We start from the raw sequence: 10000 nt of genomic DNA, 5'->3' as shown, positions 1-10000 counted from the left end.
CAAAAAGACAAGAGCCCTTCTTCTAAAAGCATTAAGAAAGGGCAGGAGACGTTCACTCGTCACCCCACAGTGTGTGTGTGTGTGTGTGTGTGTGTGTGTGTGTGTGTGTGACGTTCACTCGTCACCCAACAGCTGCCCAACATCTTCCCAGAGAGCGCTGCCTACAATGGCGCACGCCAAACTACAGTGGCGCTCCAGATGCCCCCGACCGTCGAGGAAGCAGGGGGCATCTGTTCGGAGACAGCCCCATTCCCAGCGCACGTCCTGTCCTTTAAATGCACGCCACGGACAGGAGTCGAGTGGAGTGGAGAGGGGGGACCTGCGTCAGAAGAGCCTGATCCCAACAGCCCTCCGACTGAAGAACAATCCGCTACACGTCCCGCTGAACCCATAACAAGGTCCCCATCAATGGAAACCACTCTCGGATGGAACATAAAGCCAAACGCTTGTGAAGCAATAGAAGGCATTTTTATAAGAGGCAATCCACGTTTATTGGCTATCAAGGCACTACAGAGGCTGAATATGGCACATTAAGGGGGACAAAGCTGAGGTTTATGGGGGATTGCATAAGCACAGCAGCCTCTGCCTACGTGAGCGCTTTAGAGGCGGTAGTGTGGGGCTTTAGAGGCGGGGCTTTAGAGGCGGTAGTGTGGGGCTTTAGAGGGGCTTTAGAGGCGGTAGTGTGGGGCTTTAGAGGGGCTTTAGAGGCGGTAGTGTGGGGCTTTAGAGGAGCTAGTGTGGGGCTTTAGAGGCGGTAGTGTGGGGCTTTAGAGGCGGGGCTTTAGAGGAGCTAGTGTGGGGCTTTAGAGGCGGTAGTGTGGGGCTTTAGAGGCGGGGCTTTAGAGGAGCTAGTGTGGGGCTTTAGAGGCGGTAGTGTGGGGCTTTAGAGGCGGTAGTGTGGGGCTTTAGAGGGGCTTTAGAGGCGGTAGTGTGGGGCTTTAGAGGCGGTAGTGTGGAGCTTTAGAGGCGGTAGTGTGGGGCTTTAGAGGCGCTAGTGTGGGGCTTTAGAGGGGCTTTAGAGGCGGTAGTGTGGGGCTTTAGAGGCGCTAGTGTGGGGCTTTAGAGGCGGTAGTGTGGGGCTTTAGAGGCTTTAGAGGCGGGGCTTTAGAGGCGGTAGTGTGGGGCTTTAGAGGCGCTAGTGTGGGGCTTTAGAGGCGCTAGTGTGGGGCTTTAGAGGCGGTAGTGTGGGGCTTTAGAGGCGGTAGTGTGGGGCTTTAGAGGCGGTAGTGTGGGGCTTTAGAGGCTTTAGAGACGGGGCTTTAGAGGCGGTAGTGTGGGGCTTTAGAGGGGCTTTAGAGGCGCTAGTGTGGGGATCTCGTTGAGTGGAAGTCATTGTCTGTAAACAACCTCAGCACAACGTCTAACCAACGTTGGGTCGGCGAAGCCGTTAAGACTGAAGCCATTTATGCCACTGTTGACATGTCTGGTGTTTTTTTTATTGTTTATTGTTGTTGTTCCCCTAAAGTCATCCACGTTTATCTTTCCCTTTTGTGGAGTCCAGCTCTAACTTTGACATCTTCAATAATAATTATGGTATTGTTTTGTTTGACTATATACCTACTATACCTACACCAGGTGACCATAAGGTGAGGAAAGTGTAATATGGTGTCATTTAGTTAGAGGACAAAGAGGAGAAGGAAGTTTGGGTGCAATTTGAATTCCCTTAATCTACCTTTGTTTCCCCCTGTCAACCAGCGTGTCTTTACCTAGCACACATGTGTACTCCTGTCCTAGCACACACAAGGGCCCTTGGACTGTATTTAGAAGTGTCCTTTAATGTGTACTCCTGTCCTTGTCACACATAAGGACCCTTGGACTGAAGCGTCCTTTTCATGTGTACTCCTGTCCTAGCACACACAAGTACCCTTGGACTGTATTTAGAAGTGTCCTTTTCATGTGTACTCCTGTCCTAGCACACACTGTGTTTAGAAGTGTCCTTTTCATGTGTACTCCTGTCCTAGTCACAAAAAGTAGAGATTGCATTGCATATGTTGTTGCACACTGTTTGACAAGAGTAAGTGTGTGTGTGTGTGCATGAGTGTGTGTGTGTGTGTGTGTGTGTGTGTGTGTGTGTGATGGACATGTTAAGCAGGCATTATGTAACTTCCTCATTGATCTCTTAAAGGAAGGAAAGGGCTACCTAAAGAGAAGCGTGTCGTCATGGTTACCCAGTCTGAACCAGCAGACAGAGCCGGCGGCGGCAGCACAACAGGAGGATGAATCTGAACAGGTAAGTGTGTGTGTGTGCTCATTTAATAGGCCGGAGAAGAACACACACACACACACACACACACACACACACACACACACACACAGGTAAGTGATGTGTGTGTGCTCATGTAATAGACACACACCACACACACACACACACAGACTTTTATTTTATTTTATTTTTTCCTTTTTGAATTCATTTTGTTATTTAACACACTTTCACAGTGTTCTGTTGGAGTGCTTGCGGTAGATGGAGGAGGCAGATGCTGCTTGTGTCTGTGCACACACACGTGTGTGTGGGGGTGGAGTGGGGGTGGAGGGGAAGGGGGGTTAATTGGGTTCACTTGGTTGCTTTGCCCTCATTATGAAGGCTTTTTAGTGTGCTGATCTATTGCACTTGCCAGAACAAGCAGCTTTGCACACACACACACACACACACACACACACACACACACACACACACACACACACACGATAACTTTTCACATAACATTTCCCCTACCCACATCTCCACTTCAACCTAGTGTGTGTGTGTGTGTGTGTGTGTGTGTGTGTGTGTGTGTGTGTGTGTGCGCGTGTGTGTGAGAGAGAGGCAGTCTGTCAGTGTGAGATTAGCAGAGAGTGTTGAGTGAGGAGGTGATGAAAGAATGATGACACAAGGAGAGGCATTCTCACTTGACTGCCATATTCACATCTGCATGTGTGTGTGTGTGTGCGTGTGTGTGCGTGTGTGTGTGTGTGTGTGTGAGAGCGAGGCATTCTCACTTGACTGCCATATTCACATCTGCATGTGTGTGTGGGTGTGTGACTGTGTGTGTGGTCTGGCACACCAATTGAAAAAGATAGTTTGGCGCTCTTTTTGCAATGCTACACACACAGTCATACACACACACACACACACACACACACACACACACACAGTCATACACACACACACACACACACACACACACACACACACACACACACACACACACACACACAGTTTCTGGCTGTAAGTCACCTGAGTGAGTCAAGGCACACACACTTGTGTTTTCAATCAGCAGCTTTGTATGTAGATGGGTAGAGAGATACCTGAGTGCCCTGCTGTAAATGTCATATTGTGTCTTTATTTATTTGTTTATCTACCGGTGATGAGTTTGTTTGTTTGTTTGTTTGCTTCTGTCAGAGCGGCGTCCCTCCATATGAGTCAAGGATCACCACTGCCAAGCTGCTGATTGAGGCCGAGGAGCCAGAGGTACGTTTGTGTGTGTGTGCGTGTGTGTGCGCGTGCGTGTGTGAGCATATTTGTGTGTGTGGGTAGGTGGATGGTGTGCTTTTAATGCGTTACTTTTAACATATGTCACCACAGATTACAGAATACTTAATCATTTGTAACGTATTCCATTAGATTACCCAAGTTGAGTAACGTATTTCATTAGATTACCCAAGTTGAGTAACGTATTCCATTAGATTACCCAAATTGAGTAACGTATTCCATTAGATTACCCAAGTTGAGTAACGTATTCCATTAGATTACCCAGGGCAAGTAATGTATTCTAAATGATTAGGATTACCTCAGCATTACCTTAAATGTCATTTGCTGGGGATGAAACTGTGAAATAATGTGACGTTTTTCAAAGTTTCTCATTTTTCGTTCATTTGTTTTTCAGTAGTTTTGTTTTATTAAGCAATTCATCACTTTTCCTTTAACAGAAGTTTCCGATTTTTTCTTTGAGATGTGCATATTTTGATTAATCTTTGAGATGTGCATATTTTGATTTATCTTTGAGATGTGCATATTTTGATTCTTAATGCGGCGCTATTTCATTACTTTGTTGCTCAGCATGGTTTGGCAAATTACACACCCTGGCTTTGGAAGGAAGCCATCAGTGGAAATAAACTAAACTGTAATATACGATGGGTTGTAATTCTGAGTAAACGAGCAATGTTCTTTTCCTCTAGTTCTTCGTTTAAATTAGCGTCGTCAGCGGATGGCTGTTCCCTTAAAAAGGCATCCAGATTGGCCTGCTTTGAACACACCATGACTGAACAGTAACTTGGGTAGCAGGAATAAAATGGTACGAAGCAAGACGTTCAGCCAAGGGTGCGGGGGCCTGGCGAGTGACAGAGCCCAGGGTGAGGGGGCCTGGGGAGTGACGGGTGAGTGAAGGGTGCGGGGGCCTGACGGGTGCGGGGGCCTGGGGAGTGACTGGTGCGGGGGCCTGGGGAGTGACTGGTGCGGGGGCCTGGGGAGTGACTGGTGCGGGGGCCTGGGGAGTGACAACGGGTGCGGGGGCCTGGGGAGTGAAGGGTGCGGGGGCCTGGCCAGTGACGGAGCGTTGGTAGTGGCAGGGCTTTGAGGAGCAGCAGTTTCCTCAGACCAGCGTGGGTTTGAGAATCGCTGGTTTATGGGAACATTTAAATTGTGAATAGCCGACACATGTAAAAAGTAATCCCCTTCGAGTGATCTGGGTAACTGTATTCTGATTACCAGCATTTTAAATTGTAGCCAGTTACTCATATTTCGTATTGTAAATACGTAACGCTGCTACATGTGTTCCCTTACTCTGGGGTGCAACAGTTTCTTGATATTACTTGGCACTCCAATCGAAAAATTGGCCTTGCATGTAACAGCCTGAGAAGTGATCCCTGTTTGAGATCTGTGTGTGTGTGTGTGTCTGTGCGTGTGTGTGTGTGTGCGTGTGTGTTGCATTAATAATGTTAAGAGAGAAAGTAAGTGCTTTGTTTCTCTTTGAATGCATTTGTTTGGTTGTCCCTTAGCCTTAACCTTTCAATAATGCAGAAAGAGGTGTCTCTGAACTCATGTGACCTTTGTGTTTGTGTATGGCAGTCTGCCTTGGTGAATCCGTCTCTACCAATTAATGTGTGTGAGCATATTTGTGTGTGTGTGTGTGTGTGTGTGTGTGTGTGTGTGTGTGTCTGTCTATCGTTCCGTGTATATATTTCTGTGTATATTTCTGTGTGTGTTTGTGTGTCTACCGGTTTGTTTGTGTGTGTGTGTGTGTGTGTGTGTGTGTGTGTGTGTGTCTACCGATCTGTTTGTGTGTGTGTGTGTTGTGTGTGTGTCTACCGATCTGTTTGTGTGTGTGTGTGTGTGTGTGTGTGTGTGTGTGTCTACCGATCTGTTTGTGTGTGTGTGTGTGTGCGTGAGTGTGTCTACCGATCTGTTTGTGTGTGTGTGTGTGTGTGTGTGTCTAACCGATCTGTTTGTGTGTGTGTGTCTGGAGGATTGTTTGTTTTGACTGTGAAGTGACAGGCCACATGTCTGGCTTATGCGGGGGTGGGGTGGGGGGTGAGAAGGAAAGGTGATGGGAGGAGAGGAGAGGAGAGGAGAGAAGAAAGGGAGGGAAGATGGAGGAGAAAAGAACGAAAGAGCAGCAAGAACAAACCCAAACTTGCAGTAAAGTTGAGAAAACTTCTAGGGAGAGTAGCAGAGCAGAAGATCAAGTCACAGAATACTATAGAGTGCGAACATCTTATTGTCGAAATGTGGAGCGCTGCTCCTGTTGGTGCGACGGGGGACAACATATAACACAACAACAACATATAGCACAACAATAGTACAAATAGCACAACAATAGTACAAATAGCTATACAAAAATGTATGTTAAGCTTTTGGGGGCCAAGCAGTGAAGCTGCACAGTCCAAGAGCGTCTAACGTCTAACGTCAGCTGGATCACTAGTCCAAGAGCGTCTAACGTCTAACGTCAGCTGGATCACTAGTCCAAGAGCCTGTAACGTCTAACGTCAGCTGGATGACTAGTTCAAGAGCGTCTAACGTCAGCTGGATCACTAGTCCAAGAGCGTCTAACGTCTAACGTCAGCTGGATCACTAGTCCAAGAGCGTCTAACGTCTAACGTCAGCTGGATCACTAGTCCAAGAGCGTCTAACGTCAGCTGGATCACTAGTCCAAGAGCCTGTAACGTCTAACGTCAGCTGGATCACTAGACCAAGAGCCTGTAACGTCTAACGTCAGCTGGATCACTAGTCCAAGAGCCTGTAACGTCTAACGTCAGCTGGATCACTAGTTCAAGAGCCTGTAACGTCTAACGTCAGCTGGATCACTAGTCCAAGAGCGTCTAACGTCTAACGTCAGCTGGATCACTAGTCCAAGAGCGTCTAACGTCAGCTGGATCACTAGTTCAAGAGCCTGTAACGTCAGCTGGATCACTAGTTCAAGAGCGTCTAACGTCAGCTGGATCACTAGTCCAAGAGCGTCTAACGTCAGCTGGATCACTAGTCCAAGAGCCTGTAACGTCTAACGTCAGCTGGATCACTAGACCAAGAGCCTGTAACGTCTAACGTCAGCTGGATCACTAGTCCAAGAGCCTGTAACGTCTAACGTCAGCTGGATCACTAGTTCAAGAGCGTCTAACGTCAGCTGGATCACTAGACCAAGAGCCTGTAACGTCTAACGTCAGCTGGATCACTAGTTCAAGAGCCTGTAACGTCTAACGTCAGCTGGATCACTAGTTCAAGAGCGTCTAACGTCAGCTGGATCACTAGTCCAAGAGTGTCTAACGTCAGCTGGATCACTAGTCCAAGAGCGTCTAACGTCTAACGTCAGCTGGATCACTAGTCCAAGAGCCTGTAACGTCTAACGTCAAATGGATCACTAGTCCAAGAGCGTCTAACGTCAGCTGGATCACTAGTTCAAGAGCGTCTAACGTCAGCTGGATCACTAGTCCAAGAGCGTCTAACGTCAGCTGGATCACTAGTCCAAGAGCCTGTAACGTCTAACGTCAGCTGGATCACTAGTCCAAGAGCGTCTAACGTCAGCTGGATCACTAGTCCAAGAGCGTCTAACGTCAGCTGGATCACTAGTCCAAGAGCCTGTAACGTCTAACGTCAGCTGGATCACTAGTCCAAGAGCGTCTAACGTCAGCTGGATCACTAGTCCAAGAGCGTCTAACGTCAGCTGGATCACTAGTCCAAGAGCGTCTAACGTCAGCTGGATCACTAGTCCAAGAGCGTCTAACGTCTAACGTCAGCTGGATCACTAGTCCAAGAGCCTGTAACGTCTAACGTCAGCTGGATCACTAGTTCAAGAGCGTGTAACGTCAGCTGGATCACTAGTTCAAGAGCGTCTAACGTCAGCTGGATCACTAGTTCAAGAGCCTGTAACGTCTAACGTCAGCTGGATCACTAGTTCAAGAGCGTCTAACGTCAGCTGGATCACTAGTTCAAGAGCCTGTAGCGTCTAACGTCAGCTGGATCACTAGTCCAAGAGCGTCTAACGTCTAACGTCAGCTGGATCACTAGTCCAAGAGCCTGTAACGTCTAACGTCAGCTGGATCACTAGTCCAAGAGCCTGTAACATCTAACGTCAGCTGGATCACTAGTTCAAGAGCCTGTAACGTCTAACGTCAGCTGGATCACTAGTTCAAGAGCGTCTAACGTCTAACGTCAGCTGGATCACTAGTCCAAGAGCGTCTAACGTCAGCTGGATCACTAGTTCAAGAGCGTCTAACGTCAGCTGGATCACTAGTTCAAGAGCCTGTAACGTCTAACGTCAGCTGGATCACTAGTTCAAGAGCCTGTAGCGTCTAACGTCAGCTGGATCACTAGTCCAAGAGCCTGTAACGTCAGCTGGATCACTAGTCCAAGAGCGTCTAACGTCAGCTGGATCACTAGTCCAAGAGCGTCTAACGTCAGCTGGATCACTAGTTCAAGAGCGTCTAACGTCAGCTGGATCACTAGTCCAAGAGCGTCTAACGTCAGCTGGATCACTAGTCCAAGAGCCTGTAACGTCTAACGTCAGCTGGATCACTAGTCCAAGAGCGTCTAACGTCAGCTGGATCACTAGTCCAAGAGCGTCTAACGTCAGCTGGATCACTAGTCCAAGAGCCTGTAACGTCTAACGTCAGCTGGATCACTAGTCCAAGAGCGTCTAACGTCAGCTGGATCACTAGTCCAAGAGCGTCTAACGTCAGCTGGATCACTAGTCCAAGAGCGTCTAACGTCAGCTGGATCACTAGTCCAAGAGCGTCTAACGTCTAACGTCAGCTGGATCACTAGTCCAAGAGCCTGTAACGTCTAACGTCAGCTGGATCACTAGTTCAAGAGCGTGTAACGTCAGCTGGATCACTAGTTCAAGAGCGTCTAACGTCAGCTGGATCCACTAGTTCAAGAGCCTGTAACGTCTAACGTCAGCTGGATCACTAGTTCAAGAGCGTCTAACGTCAGCTGGATCACTAGTTCAAGAGCCTGTAGCGTCTAACGTCAGCTGGATCACTAGTCCAAGAGCGTCTAACGTCTAACGTCAGCTGGATCACTAGTCCAAGAGCCTGTAACGTCTAACGTCAGCTGGATCACTAGTCCAAGAGCCTGTAACATCTAACGTCAGCTGGATCACTAGTTCAAGAGCCTGTAACGTCTAACGTCAGCTGGATCACTAGTTCAAGAGCGTCTAACGTCTAACGTCAGCTGGATCACTAGTCCAAGAGCGTCTAACGTCAGCTGGATCACTAGTTCAAGAGCGTCTAACGTCAGCTGGATCACTAGTTCAAGAGCCTGTAACGTCTAACGTCAGCTGGATCACTAGTTCAAGAGCCTGTAGCGTCTAACGTCAGCTGGATCACTAGTCCAAGAGCCTGTAACGTCAGCTGGATCACTAGTCCAAGAGCGTCTAACGTCAGCTGGATCACTAGTCCAAGAGCGTCTAACGTCAGCTGGATCACTAGTTCAAGAGCGTCTAACGTCAGCTGGATCACTAGTCCAAGAGCGTCTAACGTCAGCTGGATCACTAGTCCAAGAGCCTGTAACGTCTAACGTCAGCTGGATCACTAGTCCAAGAGCGTCTAACGTCAGCTGGATCACTAGTTTTCATTTCATGCAAATGGAATTCTGCCATTTAAAGCTTTTAAGGTCAAAGTTCATTTAAAGGTTCCCTTAGCTAGTTAGCTAGCATAGCAACTAGGGAACCATAGCAATCAGGAAACGCTGTGTGTCTACCAAGGCTGAAGTTCTCAAAATCAGCTCACCAATGAAAGACTGTTTTGGGTTCAAAGTGATAAACCACTTGCGGATGAGGTTAAATTACTTCACTTAGAGAAATAATAGGACATTACTTACTTTGAAATCAATGTATTGAATGAAGGGGGAGAATTACCCGTTCCCCTGCCCCAGCCCCCCTGCCCCCTGCCCCCGGCCCCCCCTGCCCCAGCCCTTCTCAAAGATGGGAATCGTTTATTTCACATTGACACTGGAGCCGAGGCAGAAGATTAGCGTTAATGTTACTAGGTTTCCACTTTTTTTTAAATGCTGGCATCATACAGTTTTCAAAACTCTAGTGCCGTGGTCCTTTTTCAATATCTGTATACAGTATATCTATATACATATCTGTGTATCTAGCCTGCATACCATGTCCATCTACCCATCCTGTCTTTTCATTGAGTTGATCTAATTAGGTGATGAGGAATGTGAATGAGAGGAGCGATGATGTGTTAGGCTGGAGGGGAAATGAGAGGGGGATGAAGGTGTGTGTGTGTGTGTGTGTGTGTGTGTGTGTGTGTGTGTGTGTGTGTGTGTGTGTGTGTGTGTGTGTGTGTGTGTGTGTGTGTGTGTGTGTGTGTGTGTGTGGAGGGGGACAAGAGCAAGGATGACGGAGTGCAGAGGAAATGGAGAGAATGATGGAGGGCGAGCGACATCTCTGTTAGAATGATGAGCTAAAGGTCAGATCAAACGACAGGACGAGCAGAAGAAAAGAGGAGAGAGGAGGAGGAGGAGAGGAAGACATGTCAGGGGGAAGGATGGAGAGAGAGAGAGAGAGGGGGGGGAGGATGT

The 10000-nt window shown here is 48.0% G+C and overlaps 1 protein-coding gene across 2 annotated transcripts in view; it reads left to right on the top strand.

Annotated features, from left to right (window-relative positions):
* Positions 1 to 10000, top strand: part of si:dkey-12j5.1 (probable assembly chaperone of rpl4) — a 69502-nt gene that overhangs the window by 11294 nt on the left and 48208 nt on the right. For both annotated transcript variants that reach the window (XM_012817150.2, XM_031577103.2), the window contains exons 7-8: positions 2126 to 2230; positions 3380 to 3448. In XM_012817150.2, coding sequence (XP_012672604.2) covers positions 2126 to 2230; positions 3380 to 3448 — 174 coding nt within the window. The remainder of the gene's footprint in view (positions 1 to 2125; positions 2231 to 3379; positions 3449 to 10000) is intronic.

The sequence above is a fragment of the Clupea harengus genome, chromosome 11 (genome assembly GCF_900700415.2).
Source record: "Clupea harengus chromosome 11, Ch_v2.0.2, whole genome shotgun sequence".
NCBI lineage: Eukaryota > Metazoa > Chordata > Actinopteri > Clupeiformes > Clupeidae > Clupea > Clupea harengus.
The sequence above is the reverse complement of the archived record's forward strand: the minus strand, read 5'-3'. Positions and strand labels throughout refer to the sequence as shown.